The sequence below is a fragment of the Marmota marmota genome, unplaced genomic scaffold (genome assembly GCF_001458135.2).
Source record: "Marmota marmota marmota unplaced genomic scaffold, marMar, whole genome shotgun sequence".
Lineage (NCBI taxonomy): Eukaryota > Metazoa > Chordata > Mammalia > Rodentia > Sciuridae > Marmota > Marmota marmota.
The window spans coordinates 345,305-363,848 of record NW_026000080.1 but is presented as its reverse complement, the minus strand read 5'-3'; the positions used below and the strand labels follow the sequence as shown (position 1 = coordinate 363,848).

Sequence of the window (18,544 nt, the reverse complement as noted above, 5' to 3'; positions counted from 1 at the left end):
AGGGTTACAAAAAACTCATTTGCTGATTTTTGAAATTTGATTTGGATATTCTAGATAGAGAACCCCATCAGTAGCAAACAACTTCCTCCATTTCCAATATCTATTCTATAAAGTGTTGGTTAATTATGTTCCTGATTTTTAACAGAAATATTCCAACATAATGCATTTAAGTCATGAGTAAAATGAAATAGTCCTTCTATTAAACCATGATTCTACTCTATTTCTCTTACATTAGGAAAAACTATTACCTTACAGACCACAGTGTTTCCTAGATACCATCTTATTTATAAAAGCTGACCATAGTTGTTTTAGATTATTCTTCTTGTAATACTTCTGTGTAGGATAAATTACACTTGAACAACAAATTACTACAAAAGCCTAATAGCTTAGAATGAAGATTTCTTATTCATACTATGTGTCTACAGATGAACAGCTGGGGGCTTTCTATACCATCATTAGTCAAGGTGTTGAAATCTCTACCACCTGAGGTATCACCAGTCATCATAGTAGGAAGAAGGAAATGAGGCAAATTTTGCACTGACTTGTTTCTGACCCAAAGTAACATTAACATTTCCATTCACACTCCATTGGCCAAAGCTAGTCAAGCAGCCATGCTTAACTTCAAAGGGGAAAGGGAAATTACAATCATACCACAATACCTCAAAGGAAAAGAACCCAGAATGCCAGTAAATAGTCATCAATACTGTTCCATATGACAATTAGCAAGCATAACTCAGCACTGAATTTTCAGGGATATATGTATAAATTCATGAAAAAACAATGTTCCAAGACCATCTTCTTGTACCAAGTGTGACAAGCTGAAATTTCAGTTAACTTCACTGTATTTGGGCATTTGTCACAACAAAAATCTGTCAATATGACTTCAAGTCCTCTGAAAGTAACCATTTTAGTGGTTGCTTGGTTTGTGGTATTAGGGACTGAACCCAGGGGTGCTTTAGCAATCATCTACATCCCTAGCCCTTTAAAAAAACTATTTATGTATTTTTTTAGGTACAGTCTCACTAAATTGCTGAGGTTGGCCTTCAGCTCATGATCCTCCTGCCTCAGCCTCCTGAGTTTCTAGAATTACTGTGCCTGGCAGTTGGTTATATTTTTGTTCATAAAATTTTAGGTTTTTTTTTTTTAATTTTTTTTTTCCCAGTACTGGGGACTGTATCCCAGGGTGCTCTATCACTGAATTATATCCCCAACCCTTTTTATTGTTTGAGACAAGGTCTCCCAAATTGCCCAGGCTAGCCTTGAACCTGCAATCCTCTCATCTCAGTCGCCAAGTAATTGGGATTATAGGTCTATGCCACTGTGTCCAGCTTAATAAAATTTTACAAATGTTAAAAGGATATATTCCCCAGTCATGTTCAGGATTCCTGACTTGCAACCCTGATGTTTTCTGCTAGCAATAGTTTCCATCTATTGTACCTTTAGTATTTTATCTCAGTCAATGGGATCTTCAAGTACAATGATGAAACCCTCATCCCCAAATCCAAAATGCTCCAAATTCCAAGATATTCAGATGAGGGACACTCTACTGGTAAATACACAAATATTCAAAAATCTGAAAAATTCCCAAATCTGAGACACTTTTGATCCCAAGCAGTTTATATAAGGGATCATAATGGATATTTTATCTTCTTCTATCCTGTGGATGTGCCTCTATTTTTTTCTTTGGTTTACTAATTAAATTTTCTAGAATAAATCTGCTAAGTGTGTTGATCTCCTTGTGTTGTTTTTATTTCTTTCTGACCACATTTTTTTTTTTTTTTGCATGCATATGCTAGGAATTGAACCCAGGGTGCTTTACACTGAGCTTACATTCCCAGCCTCCCCGCTACCCCATCACTGCTTTTTTTTAGATAGGGTCCCACCAAGGTGCTTAGGACCTCACTAACTTGCTGAAGCTGGCCTCGATCTTGCAGTTCACCTGCCTCTGCCTCCTGAGTAGCTGAAATTACAGGCAGGTACCACTACATTTAATAGAAACATTAGGGAAGTTTTAGCTAGCTCACTGCTAAAATAAATTAAATATTTTCTAAAACTTTCTTGTGGTAATTAAACTATGTTAGGGGCAGAATTTTCAGCTAAGTTCATGAGATCACCATAAGCCTCAGCTTGGTTTTTATGCTTATGCATCCTGTAATAAATAACTGTTAATTGGAGTTCAATGTAATATTATAAATTATATTAAATGTTATAAAATCTTCCAATCCACAACTACCAGTACTCTCAGTCAAGATAAACTCCCAGTACAATTCCACAAGTGTATTAGAAAGGTTACAGGTAAACCAGGCACAATATGGTGCATGCTTGTAATCCCAGAGACTCAAGGTGATGAAATAAATAGAGGGATGAAATAAATAGATGCGGGGCTGGGGATGTGGTTCAAGTTGTAGCGCGCGCCCCTGGCATGCGTGCGGCCCGGGTTCGATCCTCAGCACCACATACAAACAAAGATGTTGTGCCCGCCGATAACTAAAAAAAAATAAATATTAAAAAATTCTCTCTTTAAAAATAAATAAATAAATAAATAAATAGATGCCAGTTCAAGACCTGCCTGGACAACTTAGTGAGGCTATTTCAAAATAAAATTAAAAGGGCTGGGGCTGAAATCATGGATATAATGCTCCTGGGCTCAGTTCCCAGTACCAAATAAAAAGGGTGGGGGTGCTATAGGTAGGACCACTATAATCAAAGGAAATATAAGGATAACTTGAGACAGAAAAACACTTAATAGTCTAAACTAGTGTCACCCAGGATCCTCCTTTTTGACAAACCAGCATCATCACTTCTTGGATTTTGTAGCATTTGATGGCTGTTGGTAGCTCCCTCCATCGAGCTTGCCTCTTAGCTATTGGGAAACAGAAAAAAAGAACCCTTCTCTTCACAGGGCAGGATCTAGAGCCCCACACTTCTCTTCTACATATAACCCACTGGCTAAAATACAATCACAAGAGATCATACCCACCTACAAAGGAAGCTGAAATATAGTATAGCTGGGCAGCCACATAAAAACTCAGGGACTCTATGACTAAAGAAAGAATGGGGAATGTATTTTGGGAAAACAGTCTCTTCTACATAGAATAACAGGGTCAGGGGAGAGGGAAGATGAGAAAAGAATGTCCAGTAAAATCAAGGAATTCTGCCTTATATTTGGACAGAAACCATACATGAAGAAAACTTAAACAGACTGCTGTATTTATCATGCAAGTTACAAACTATAAGTCCAACCTAAAGCATGTTGTAGTATAATATTAAAACTATAATGGCTAAGGTAGCAATATTAGTAGTGCAGGGAAAAACTACAACACACTCAAAACAGCAATTAGAGAGGATCTGATTTTCTAGCCAACATTGCTTCTTGCCTCTGGTAATAAAGGAATTTTTAAAAAGGAAATATGAAGAAAATTGTCCAGAGTTTCAATTGTTACCTTCTTGGAAACCAATCTTATTTAAACATTTTGGGCCAGACACAGTGGTATACACACCAGTAATCCCAGTGATTTGGGAGGCTGAGGCAGGAGGATGGCAAGTTCAAGGCTAGCTTCAGCAACTAAGCAAGATCATACCTCAAAAATCATACTTTTCAGGTACCTATCCTATGGCACCAGTTTTTCTCTGTATTTGAAATAACTTTGTCTATATAAAATTGTTACTCATTCTTAAACATGGCACTTCACTATAAATCCAATAGAAATTTCCACAGGAAGTCACCACTTTTGGTGGGGCAGAGGGGTAATGGGGATTGAACTCAGGGTCACTCAATCAGTTAGTCACATCCCCAGCCCTAGTTTTGTATTTTATTTAGACAGGGTCTCACTGAGTTGCTAAGTAAATGCCTTGCTGCTGCTGAAACTGGCTTTGAACTCACGATCCTCCTGCCTCAGCCTCTGGAGCCCCTGGGATTACACGCCACCGTGCCTGGCTACTACTTCTTTCATTTGTATTCTCACCATACATGGGAGATTTAAAACACATTTTACCACAAAGCCTTGCTTATAAAGTCTCATATTTCTATCCCTCTCAATGACCAGCACAGTGCTTAACAGAGACATGTAACAAAGACAAAAGGCTCAAGTCTTACAGACTTGTATTTAGGTGGCTCTGTCACTTATTGAGATATGAATTTTTTTTCTTCTGTTCTAGATGTGTCTGAGCCTCAGTTCCCCCTTCTGTAAAATGGAATAATTATCTCCAAGAGCAATGTGTTAATCAAGTAAAATTAGTAATTTCCTGATGCGTAAGAGAAAATTATACCCAAATTAAAAATTCTAAGATAGGCAAGAAAGCTGTATCTGAAGGATTACAAGGGGTGCCAAAGCATGAATCCTAAAGGGAATACAAATAGGCCTTCCTTTAAAAATGTAACGTGGCTATATTACACTAAGTCTATATTTTTTCCCTATGGAAATGCTGTTAATGATAATTTAATGATGGTAATCCAATAATCTTTAAAATATAACTGGTGCATTAAATATGCCAAACCACAGCAATCGCTCAAGAATATGATATAACTGATGTTACGAAGAAAAGCATCTCAAATTCAGAATTACTTTTTTAAAAATAAGATTATGAAAACAAGAACACTGATACTCCCAAAATACATACAGTGGAATCTTATACTAAAATCATACATGTTTTATACATATTTCATTTGACTCTTAACAATTCTGAGGTATGCGGTATCTGTTTTTTGGGGGATAGGAAAAGGAGACATTTTAGAGATGAAGAAAGTTAGACTTGACTGTATTTACACAGCTTATTAACTATTAGTCAAGCTTAGCCATTGTCTTCTAGTATATTAGGATTCATGAAGACAGAATTACAAGATACACATTGTAGAGGAGTACATTCTGTAGGTCACAAAGAAAATATAAAGATGGGATGAAAGTCAAGTAGTACAGAAGGCCTCAAAGAATGTGGTAAATTATTAAGTTAATAAAACAGATTTGTGTTCCTCAATATGTCACCAATGTATGATCTGCATTAGAATTTTTGGGATTGAAGTCTAGAGTCTTCTTAAACATATTCCCAGCCTCTCTTAAAGCATGTTCATGTTTCAAATTCACTTGTGTAAACAATATATATAAATTTAGGGAGGAGAGGTCAAAATTGACTATTTCTCTTTTCCAAATCTAACTAAAACTATTTTCCATATATTGCTTTTAGGAACAATGAAAGAACTTAAATTTTAATGATATTCAAAAAAATGGCTTTAACTAGAAATGACAACTCTAGTTTTAAGGAAAACTCATGGTGAAGTCTTTATTTATAAAAATCATTAAGACCAAGTATTTTTCTTCCTTCTGCTGGTGTCCTGTGCATTCTAGCCACATATTTTACCACTAAACTATATCCCTAGCCCCAATTTCATATTTTAACAGCTACTACAGAACCTTACTTAAATACTTTGCTGATTATTCTCAATGTTTTAAGTACTGTACAAGGTCAGATTTATAAACAATCTGATGTTAATGATTATACTGCCACCTACTGTTCCAAATTTTAAAGTGACATAATACTACTATTAGAATCCCGAGGAAGAAAAACAAAAACAAAAACAAAAACAAAAAACCAAAACCAAATCAGTGCTATTAGAACCAATAGTTTTGTGGTAGGAACAACAAAGCTTTGCTTTAAAAACTAGCTCTGCTTAAAGCTACTACCAGGGGCTGGGGATGTGGCTCAAGCGGTAGCACGCTCGCCTGGCATGCGTGCGGCCCGGGTTCGATCCNACAGGCGAGCACGCTATCGCTTGAGCCACATCCCCAGCCCAGTATAAACATTTTTATGGCAAAGACAATCACACCATGTATACTAACACAAGAAAATGATTGTTGTCTGGATTGAAATTCCTGTGACTATCAGTATCTCAAATATGAAAAAAGGCCCAGATATTATACCTTTAATAGGTTGCAAAAGTTTTGCCCAGTTTGATTTATTTTCTGTTTCCTTAGCATAACAGGTATAAGACTGAATTGAATTGGTAACAAAGAACATATGCCTTTAAACCATGAAATGATAAAAGTTCAATTGCTTATTGGTAGTATCTAAATTTATTATTGACTGACAATATGTGTGTATATGCATTGAATGTCATTTCCAATTAAACTGTATTCAACTTAATTTGCTTGATAATATTCTCAGTAAAACGGAACTTTGTAAACTCTTCTCCACCTATCCTTATTTGGTCATAGAAAAACTTCTTTTTTTAAAAAATATCTTTATTTATTTATTTTTATGTGGTATTGAGGATCGAATCCAGTGCCTCATACTGCAAGGCAGGTGCTCTACCACTGAGCCACAGCCCCAGCCCAGAAGAAATTCTTGACTTGAAAGACATTTCACATATTTTATCACAAAGAGCCTATTGCATATTTTAACAGTTACATTTTATGTCAGAAGAACCAGTATCATGAGGATATACAGCTATAAATTACAAGAAAGAATAAGAATTATAAGTTACAAAAAGAATATCTTATATTGTTACATTTTTAAAATTTCTGACCTAAAATTTTTACCTAATAGCTTAGGCTGACATAAAATATAGTTCTGGTACTGGAGTTTCAAGGCAAAGCTAAAATAAACATAATTTCCTTTAGCTTGGTATAACAGAAAAATGCAAGTAAAAATGAGGAATATGAGTACAAGAAAGCATATAAACTTATGAATTATATCTTCTTTCTCTAATTGATTAACCTTATCCAAATATCATGTTGGTTGAAGTGGAAGTGAGGCTGATGAAAGGCTGGAACTATAATGAAGCATTTTTGCACTATTTCTTTTTAAACAGTTACAGAAGTGAGAGTTAAGAAGCAAAATTATCTTCAATTTCAATTCTTTCTCACTCTTACAAATTAATGATTCTATATTAATACTTTGGAGAATTCAAATGTACTAATTTAACTCAAGGGTTAATAAATAAACATTTTCTACAAAGGGCCATATAGTAGATATGGTTCTGTGGGTCAAAAGGCAAAACTGAGGATATTATGCAGGCATTTATATAAAAGAAGAATCGCTAATTCACTATTTATGAAATTTAAAATATAATAATTGAGTGACATTTATTTTAATACATATCTTCCAATGAAAATTATTTTTTGTTGGTACCATTACTTACTTGGAGTTCAAAGTTAGTGTTTCCTGTCATCAAAGTCACTCACAAATGTTCACCTCTCAAGCACTGATCAATAGTGATGACAAGCATATAATTTTAATTGAGCATATTTATTGCTTAAAAGGCATTTATAGGATTTCATTACATTCTTCTGGTATTCTCCTTTTCGTATGTTGTTATACTGTCCATTAATTGCTTTTTCTTTTCTTTTTTGTGGTACTAGGAATTGAACTTAAACCCTCACACATTATTAAGAGTGCTCTACCATCTCTAGTCCTTTTTAAAATTTGAGACAAGATCTCCTGAGTTGCCCAGGTTGGTCTGGAACTTGAGATCCTCCTGTTTCAGCCTCCATTGTGATTATCTTTTCAATTTAAGGTCAGAGAAGTTTCTTAACTACATAGGTAAATGTATTTTGAAACATAAATATCTCCTTTATATTTGCATCCAGGTCTGACAAACACTGCTGAAAATATAGCTTGAGCTCAAAAAATATATCAGCTGCAAATCTGTGTGGTAAGAAACATCTTCTTGTGTTAACTTTTGACAGCACTGGAAATATATAAAAGCAATTTGACATTATTTTGATTCCAATGATGATAGCTATTATCAAACTGACTTTATTAAGTACCGGTTTCATATATAAGCACTGTTTTTCCTTGCAATTCTAAGTAGAATTCAATAATATTAATCTATAAATTAACATGTAAGTTTACAGCAAAAGCTAATTTCCAAAGTCACTGAATATTCAATAGTAGTAATTGAATGCAGCATGATTCAGAAAGATTTCAACCTTGGACGTGAACTCAAACAAATAGCGCAACTTTGTCACTAATAAGCTACTAAATTGTGTATGTGGTATGGCAAGTTAGGACATACTATTCTATTTCTAACAAAAAATAAATATGCAGAATTATTAAGTCCATGAGAATGAATGAAGTTAACTGTCAACACTACTGGTTTAACAAAAAACAGATTGAAATCTTTTCTACAAAGTACCTGCTAATGAATAATATAATTAATAATCACAGACCTTAAGCATGTTACATTTTCATAATCTTTAAAATTTTTGTCCAAATATGTCTTCTGATCCACACATACATTTACCACTATCAGGTACAACACACCTTAGGAGATTCCATTGGGTAGTATTGAATTAGTATTTTCACAACTTCTTTGAAATTTTCTCCTATATTTGTTCAATGCAGACAACTCATGGAAATGAATTCTTGTCACTTCAAAAACTCCGTATTGACATGAATAAACTACTGAACAGTATTAGTAACACCTGTATAGTCACCATGAGCAAAGAAAATATACTTGAAATAATTTGCCTTGATTTTTTTTGCCTTGATTTTTAACTAACTATTGGAGATGCTCTTAATGTCCTCAATTCTTTATTTATTTATTATTTATTTATTTCTGATACCAGGGATTGAACCCAGTGGCACTTAAGCACTAACAACATCCCCAGTTTTTTGTATTTAGAGACAGGATTTCACTAAAGTTGTTTATCAATGTCCTCAACTCTTTAAGCAACCGTTCTTGCTGCAAAGCTAACAATCTTAAATAAATTTATTTTCTCTGGACACATTTCTTCAGCTGTTGCAATCGAATACAAATTAATTAACTTATCATTAATAAATGGTTTTTATTACTTAGCCTTTCAAGTAAAGCAAACCTTTCAAGACTTACTTGAGTTGCAGCCTCACCTTTATTCTTTTATTTTTGTGAAGAAATTCCACTGTAATCAAATATTCTATTTCATATTTTTTTCATGACTATTGTTTTCCTGAGTTAAGAATATTGTGATTAAATGTTTTACATGGTAATGTTTATGTTCATTGAAGTCTTTTAGCACAGGCACAGTATCATTGTGTAATAAACACAAAGCATTGTTATCTTAACTCAATAACAAAATAATTCACATGCCACTGTGGCTTAAAAGCATGACATTCATAGTTCACTTTTCTTGTTTTGACATGATGGGTATGCAATGTAATACAAATAAATAAATGTTGCATTATGGCAATATGCATGGCACTCAAAACACTGTTGAGTTATAACTGCATCGTTGTGATTTGTTGTGTGCTGAGTAGCTGAAACAAGTAACGAGAGCAACACATATGATTTCTGCTGCAACTAATAAACTGCTATTATAATGTGAAAGCAAGTGAGTGTAGCTGTGTTCCAATAATCTTTATTTATGGATACTGAAATTTGAATTTGATATTATTTTTCTTGTGTTCCAAAAGAATATTATTTTTTTCTCAACCATTTACAAATGTAAAGTCATGCTGGGTGCAGGGGCACACTCCTGTAATCCCAGTAGCTTGAGAGGCTGAGGCAGGAGGATGGATGTTTACAGCCAGTCTCAGCAACAGCAAAGCGCTAAGCAACTCAGTGAGACCCTGTCTCTAAATAAAATGTGAAAAAGGTCTGGGAATATGGCTCAGTAATTGAGTGCCCCTGAATTCGATCCCTGATAACCAGCCCCCCCACCCAAAGTAAAGTCATCCTTTAGCATGCAGGCTATATAAAAAACAGGTGCTGACTCATGTTTGCCATTCTGAAATTGAAATAATTTTATTAATGCAGGACAGAAATCTGGCTCCTATGTCATTATGGAGCCAGACAGCAAGACTACCTAAACCTGTTTCCTCATTTGTAAATTGAAGATATTGGTGTTTACTTCACACAAATTGAAGATATTGGTATTTAAAAAAAAAAAAAAACTGAATGAAGACCTACATAATTTAGAACAGTATCTAGTCTAATGTCAATATATTAGTCATTAATATTGTTGACTGAGAATACAATTGCATATGATCCCAATTCCTATTAGCAACTCTGTATGTTTTAAAACTCCCACTAAAGCAAGTAGCTTTTTTTGATGAATAGTACAGACATTCTTAAAGACAATTCCACAGTACATCTCTACCAAAGTTTCTGTTATACTTCTCAGAATCCTACTAACATTTTAATTCTCAAGTAATCTGAACTGCTGAGGACTATAAATGTAGCTTAGTGGTACAGGAGTTGCCCAGTATGGGTAAGGCCCAGGTTTCCATCCCAAATAACACAAAAAACAAAATCAATAAATTGATCAGTATTACATCATAAGCCTACCATAAAAATAACTACTCTAAATTTCTTCAGCATATCTAGATCAGCTAAATAATAGGAATAAAAGTAAAATTTTAAGAAATATTTGAACAATATTAGTTTAAAGTATGATTCCAAATAAAAGTTATAACAAATCTTTTTTGTTAACTAAAAGACACTGAATAAGACTCAGTACAGATACACTCTTATTACTCTGAAATAAATCATGTTTATTTACTTTCTAAGTATATAAAACCCACAAGTGTTGGATTAATTTATTTGTTTTTGACATGCATTAAGTGTCATGCCCTCATTTAACCCCCACTAAAAATTTAAGATTAAAGACTTCATTTTTTGATCACCTCCCACTCACATTGAAAAATGCATTGGTTTATACAATAAAATATGATACTTCTGAATTATTTTACTCTTATTTGTCTTAAATTTTTTTTCAAAAAATATGAATTACTTATGAGGGAAAAGTTAAAAAAAGAAAAGAAAATTTGGAAAAAAAAAAAGTATCCTAAGTAATTTCTATTAAAACCATAATAGCTACTTACCTACAACCAGACCGCATTCAGGACAGATCATATCACCAGCTCTGTAGTCCTCCACTAAAATTGCATCTGGATGGTTTGGACATGTGACTCTTGGAAGAGCATCCAAACTAAATGGAAAAACATTACATTTTTATATCCTCACAAGCAACATGTAACAAAATAGTCTTCTGAGAGAAAAAAAGACTTTGAACACTTTTCCAATACTATAATTTCAGCACATTTAAGCTAAATATTCAAAGTATACATTCCATTTAGGTTACTTTAATCAATGAAGATAGTACTATCTGATTTAGATTATATGATACAAAGATCAAATTTATCTAGTAATTAGCATGTAAATTCCATTAGAATTACCTTTATTTTAGTAGTTCCTGATTTGCAGACATAGAAGGCTTTCAAAGCTTGAAAACAAGTGTTTCTTAACCAGTGTTTCTTAGTAGCCAGCTACTAAGATTTTTAAAAATCTTGATCAATAGTATAACAACAACTAGCTACCATTAATAGCCTGCAGTGTTTATATATAACCATCTGGTTTGTACCCTTGCCACTTATTTCTTCAATTAGAAAATACATTTCAGACCTCTGTTTTTCTGTTTGTCACCTTAGTAACAGATTTAGAAGCATACACAGAACCCAATAGGAATATAAATGAAAGATGGTAGGTACAGTTCTGCTGAACTTAAGACTTGATGATTTCATCTAATCCAGAATTGAATTTTTAACATTCAAGAAATGGTTTCAAAGCTAAGCTAACTAACAGACTTGTGATACTAATAATTTGCTCAATCATTTTATCTTGAGCAAGAAAGCAATTTTGGGAAGAAAACCCTATATTATCTGACAAATCAGCTTTAAAAGCAACAAAGAAAGAAGTTCATTGGATTAGATGAAGGGAAGAGAGAGGGATGGGAATAAGACAGTAAAATGAATCAGACATAACTTTCCTATGTTCATATATGAATACATGACCAGTAAAACTCCACATCATGTACAACCACAAGAATGGGATTCTAGTTAAAATAAGTTATACTCCATTTATGCATAATACGTCAAATACACTCTACTGTCATGTATATCTAAAAAGAACAAATACATTTTTAAAATAATAAAATAACAAAAGCAACAAACACACTTAACATAAATTTAATAATTATTTCTGGGAAGTAAAACCTCACAATCACAAATATTTGCTATCACTGAAGCCCCTGTTATAAATTCACTTCAAATAATACAATAAATTGGTATGTTATGGCTACCATAATCGTACATCTAAAAGACAAAAATCATGGGCTGGAGTTGTGGCTCACTGGTAAAGCGCTTGCCTTGCACGAGCAAGGCCCTGGGTTCAATCCTCAGCATCACATAAAAATAAATAAATATATATATAATAAAAAAATAAAAGACAAAAATCAACTGTTTTTATAGTATGTAAATAGGTATTCCTAGTGTTGGATAAAGTTCCTCATGACAGCAAATTCAATTCAAAATGTTAACTATTATCGTAGAAGGTGAACTGGAAAACTGATCATCATCCATAACCTCACATTTATATAATTAAGCTAGCCAGAACATATTTTGGATCTTCTGAGAAAATAAAGTAGAAATTGCTTTATATTCGTACTTATTCCATAAATTACTATTAGAAAACTATGTTAATAGTAGGTAGGTATAAATCATGTCAAATTGTTAAAACAAATAAAATGATACCAGAATAAAAGTCATTACAAACGATAAAATGGGAAGCTATATGGAACAGAGTCTGCAAGGGTCTGGTATAATACTTTGGCACTATTAAAATACACAGAAAACCTAAAAGTGCGCATCTTCAAGACATGTTAAGTGAAGAATAAGGTAGGAATTTTATACAAAATTGAAAAAGTATGAACTATTTAAAAGCAACAAAGAATAGAAGTTCATTGGATTAGATGAAGGGTAGAGAGAAGGAAGAATGGGAATAAGAAAGTAAAATGTGGGCTGGGGATGTGGCTCAAGCTGTAGCACGCTCGCCTGGCATGCGCAGGGCGCTGGGTTCCATCCTCAGCACCACATAAAAATAAAATAAAGATGTTGTGTCCACTGAGAACTAAAAAATAAATAGTATTTAAGATTTAAAATGGGCAAACAGATCTACAGTATTAGAAGTCAGGATGTGGTTTTCTTTTGGAAGGAGTAATGACTAAGGACACAAAACAGACTTCAGTCGTGTCACAGCTAGTGGTATATGATTTCTTAACCTGGGTGGTATATGCTCACTTTATAACTGAACTATACTTACAATATGAGTGCTAACTTCATAAAAAAAGGAAAGAGCAAGGTTGCAAACAGGGTTTACATTGGCCACTTTATGAGGGGAAGAGAGGTTAAAACTATAAACATGTTTGTTAAAATATGACCAATAGGAAAACACCAAGAAACTGGTAATGATGGCTGCTATAGGGAGAATTAAATGGCTGGGAGGTAGAGAAGGAGGAAGACTCCTTTTTACTATAAAGTCTTCTGCACTTTTGCTTTCCATAGGTTACCTATCCAAAATAAAATTAAATCATCCTAAAGCAGTCAACTTGTAATTAAATTACCCACAAATGTAAAAGGAGAATCAAGAATGAGGCAGTAGAGCCAGGTACACCTATAATCCCAGCAGTTGGGGGAGGCTGAGGCAGGAGGATCAAGAGTTCAAAACCAGCCTCAGCAAAAAACCAAGGCACTAAGCAACTCAGTAAGACCCTGTCTCTAAATAAAATAGAAAAAAGGGCTGGGGATGTGGCTCAGTGGTGGAGTGCCCCTGAGTTCAATCCCTGTTCCCACTCCAAAAAAAAAAAAAAAAAAAAAAGAATGAGGCAGTAGAGGAATAAAGAGAAATAGGGAAGGATGGTAAAAATACCACCAATGACATTAAATAATTTAGACTACCAAGGTATCAGATAATCCCAAATCTCTTTTTATACCACACATGTATTGGGTGCTCACTGTGTATCTAGTGCTATACATTTATTTATTTTATTATGATCAATCTTCAAAAGAGCCCTGCAAAATAGGCACTATTTCCAATTTAAAGATTATGGTCAGAAAAGATTTGCCTGAAGTCACAGAATAAGTGGTAGAGACTAGTTTTGAACTCAAATGTGTTCTCTGTAAAAATGCCAGGCAGTTTCATAGCTAAATAACTCTATATTTTCCTCAGGGAAACAAAAAAAATGCTAAAGTTAGAAATCTAACATTTACATTTCTTTGTAGAAAGGTACAACTTTCCACTTTCTCAAGCAGAAAAACTTGAGAGATGAGTAACTGCAATGGCACATAAATTTAAAAGCTGAACATATAGAAAAAAAATTTCAAAAATTATTTTAAATGAAAATAAAGACAAAAGAGTGCGTTCTTTAGGCAAAGAATCTAATCAACGAATTTACCATGTGTACTATTTACCGTACCATTTTTACAAATAAAATTTCACGCTCTATTGTATACAAAAACTGTGCCTAAATATGACCACATTCCCTACCAGATCTACTAAGAGAATTTAAGTACTATTTGGATAATTTAGGGAAGCTAAAGTTTCCCATTTATCTACAAGGAAGCTTTACCTGAAGAACCACACCCAGACAGAATCAGCATTCAATCATAGAATTAGAATCAGTAAACAAGGGTGTCATTGGCTTTAAGTTATTTCCAAACAGGACATTAGCTAAAGCTGCTCCCCACCTTACCCTTTAAAAAACAAAACAAACAAACAAACAACAACAAAAAAAAAAAAAAACATAAAATAGTAAGTCTTGGCAATGAACAGAAAGAGCCAGGATTTATTCAGCTTACTATTTTGTGAACAATGCTTTTCAAGGGTGAAACTGATCAATTTCACAGATAAGAGGCTCTCCCCAACCAAAAAAAAAAAAAATTGTGCAAAGCCTTCCTTTCAGAAGCTGAAGACCCTGGCTACTTTTAGTACATTGTGAGTTAAATAGAGACCAATTTTGTGTAATAGAAACAGGTTATTTTAAACACTACATTTATCACTAACTTGGGGGGGGGAAGGTATCAACATTGGCATGACTCAGTTTACACATATGCAAAAATACTAATATCTAGCTCATGGTGATAATGAGAAATATAATTAGGGTCTGCAAGCATTTTTCAGGTCACAAGGTTAAAGCCTGTGTCGAAGGACATTGCATGTATTTCCTGTAGATACGCGTACATTACATTTTAAAAATATATTACTTTCCCTGAATACGTAAAGAATTTTCTGTAGGCAAGATTTTCAAGAGTACGCAGACAGCGACATTTGTAGACACATCCTTCAGCAGGAAACTAATCAATTCTTCGGAAATGCCTTAGCTTCCACTTTCGGAGGACCACTGGGATGGTAATCAGTTTCTATCTGGTTGACCAATGCTGACGTCCCCAACTTTCTTAGCTGTCAGACCGATAGGGGCCTGGAAATATCCGCTTCCCGCTCTTTGGAAGGGAGGAATTTAGGACCCTAGGGTTGGATGGGCCACAGATCGAAAAGCAAACGTAGAAAAACACTGACAAGATAAAAAAGCGGAAATATTCGCAAAAGACGCGAGGCCAGGGGCTGCGGACACAGGAACACACAGAAGACAGAACCTGTGTGAGAAGACAATCCAGGACCCTGGGGCGGTAACACCGAGGACTCGGTACCCCCTGCGACACCCTTGACAGTCCAGCCGTCTGGAAGTGCCTTTGTCCGGGTCGGCCGGCCGGCCAGTACCGCAGCCACTCCCCATACCTTCGGGAGGCTGAGGCCGATGCGGCCGCCCCGCAAGTGGCCTAGAAATCCCCGGCACTCACCGCCCGCCCCTCAGCTAGCCGGGCTCGGCCAGACTTACTAACCGGCTGGTAGACGCCATCTTCGCGGCCACTACACTTCCAGCAACAACAGCTGCGCTGGAAACAGGAAGAGACTGTGGCGGCTAGACGCTCCAAGACCGGCTTTTATAGGAGAATCGCCCACGCAGTCGTAACAGGGCGCGGCTACGGGTTGGGAGAAGGGCCAAATATAATAAGATCCGGTGCGCCACGTGCTTTGCGTTTTCTTATTTTCTTGCTGCGTTTCGGTAATTCTCCATGTTGTTGGGCGAGTCACGAAACTACCCAGGGAAGTCTCAAGGGAACTCTGCAAACAGGTTGCATCATAGCTACTCTTAATCTGACGGAGTTAAAGCACAAAGAAAATCCTGGCCTTGTGGAGGGGGGCAAAGCCCGCCTCCCTAAGGACTAACCATTCCTTTTCCACCCTCGAGTCTATTACTCTCGTATGAGTACATTTCTTTCTTGCCCCCTGGGAATGATTCTTTTTTACTGAGAGATGTGCAATAAAAAGAGAAATTAGCTTATGTCATCCAGAACAGATGTCAATTCAAGCTGTGTCTTCGGCAAGCATGCTGTCTTAGTAGGCACGTCCTTTAGCTCATGGGTGTAAGGTTAAGAGTGTCTTGCATACTCTTTTAGAACTGGCAAGAGATGAAACAAAACCTTGTAACTGCACTCTGTGCTGTGAGGCAGAGATATGGGCCCTGCTCTGATCATTTGCTCCCCCTCCCCCATGGCCTTTGCAAATAGCTGATAGCTAAGTACAGAAAACTTGAGGGAACATCTGAATACAGCACAAAATCTCCAGATTTATGGACCAAACTAACGTCAAATGGTAGTAATAATAAGGCTTTGCTGGAAATGACCACCCAAAATGTAGAAATTGGAGGAAAGGGCGCTTTGTGGTTTCCCAGGGGAATGAGGATTCAGATATAGTGACCTCTTCATCTTCATTTAGGGATGGGACTTGAATGCCACTGAGCACACATTGTTTTCTTTAGCACAAGTAAGAGATACTAGCTAATTTCCTTAGAAAGAACAAGGAGTGTGTGAGGCAGGAATTAGAAACTGAAATCTAATTGGGATGAGGAGCATGTTTTCTTTCTTTCTTTTTCCAATCTTATGTTCCCTAATTCTATAATAGAAAATTTGACTGTACTACTGTGTTTTTTTCCCACAGTTAGTAAAAGTTTTAATAATGTCAACCCATTTCATCTGTGCCAGTGGTAATCAGGAAAGGGCTTGGGGATGCTCCACCTCAATCCAGTAGAAAGTTTTCATGGTAAAGTATCTTGGCTAGTGGAAAAAGAGAAGGGCAACTAGGCATCTCTCAAGGATCAAAAATAAGGATCCAAACATAAGGATACCTGGTGAATTCAAAGTAGGTACTCAACAGTATTGGTTGAAGGAAGAAATCATCCAAGCAATTTAACACACTGATTGATTAAATTATTCCTGCCCCACCTGAGTATTTTTTATCTGTCATACCTTGTAAGGATTTCTTTCATATTAAAATAGCTGCTTAGGTAAGCCATTTCTTCATTTTTCTTTTGTTAGTCTGGCATACTATAAAGCATTTTCATCATCGTTATCCTGTTTAATCTTTATTTCTGATCCTGAGATTAAAACACTTGCACATGCAAAACTGAGGTTTTATCACTTAGAAATCATGATTTAGGATAGCAGTTATCAAAACTCCTAGTTTGTGATCAATGATATTTTATTTAAGTCAAGTATGTAAATTAATTAAAATAATTTAATTATGTTAATTCTTTAACTGAACACATCTTTTTTAAATTAAAATTTATTTTGTTTCTGTGAAACCACAACTTGATATGCTAATTGTAGTTCTTCTAAAGTATAAAATATTTTACATGCCTAATAAATGATTTAAAATTTTTTGTAGTCTACTAGATTTAACTTTTTAAAAAATAACTTTATTCAAATACAGTTATGTTGAGAGCCACCCCCAATCAGGATGGCACTTGGCATTGCCAGAAGGAGTGGTTGAGAGGTGACGCCAGCGAGCCATTAAGATGATGATAGTTAAGCTGTGCATAATTGCTGTGACTGGATGATGCTGGATTGAGACAGGCTGTGTATTCAGTTGTATATGGACCCCTGCTGTCCAGCAATAGGGCGGCTCCTGCTGCCTCAGGCGCCCGCTACTTTTGAGTTCTCCCCTTAAGTTCTCGTGGAGGCCCGTTGAGGGAGATATATATATATATAAATTTCTAAAAAATAGAGATTTTTTTAACTTTTTTTTTTACATAGCACTATACTTGATAAATTACAAATGATACCTTACCACAATGAATTTTCATACTAGTGATAGTCCTGGGCTTGCATCTTGATGGTTTAGTTTCACTATGCAGAAAAATAAGGTTCTGCTAAAATAGAGGCTGTGTACACACTTGAGTAGAAAGTCCTTTCACACTTGCAATGCAGAGATGCCCCTTATCTCTACTTACTCCTCTCTGGTATTGAGTGCCTATATTGTAGGGCCTAGAAGGCAAAGGGACTGGGAGGGCAGCAGAGCATCATAGAAACTGGAGATCAATGTAGATTGCTAATAATTTGGAAATTGGCTTTATTATATCTAGATGTAATTTTTTTCTTTTTATTTTTTTCTGAGTGGAATAAACTATAACACATAGGTTTTGCAGTGCAGGTTTCCAGGGTATTATTAATTAAAAACAAGAGGGTATACTCCTTGATATTTTTCCTAAAAAATTAAAGTCATTATACAATAGAGGTACATACATACTCATGTTTATAGCATTATGGTTCATAATAGTCAAATTATGGAACCAACCTAGATGTCCTAGATAATGGATGAATGGATTTAAAAAATTGTAAATACACACACACACACACACACACACACACAAATGGAGTTTTATTTTGTCATAAAGAA

The 18,544-nt window shown here is 35.2% G+C and overlaps 1 protein-coding gene across 2 annotated transcripts in view; it reads right to left on the bottom strand.

Moving 5' to 3' along the window:
* Gtf2b (general transcription factor IIB) overlaps positions 1–15,801 on the bottom strand; it is a 27,750-nt gene extending 11,949 nt beyond the window's left edge. Inside the window, exons 1-2 of one of the 2 annotated variants that reach the window (XM_015504721.2) lie at positions 15,649–15,801; positions 10,798–10,904 (exon numbers count right to left, since the gene is read on the bottom strand). In XM_015504721.2, the coding sequence (XP_015360207.1) occupies positions 10,798–10,904; positions 15,649–15,665 (124 nt within the window). In that variant the 5' untranslated portion in view covers positions 15,666–15,801. Of the gene's footprint in view, positions 1–10,797; positions 10,905–15,402; positions 15,558–15,648 lie in introns of those variants that run through there. The other variant, XM_048814967.1, reaches the window with a different exon arrangement.
* Positions 15,802–18,544: the final 2,743 nt, after the last annotated feature.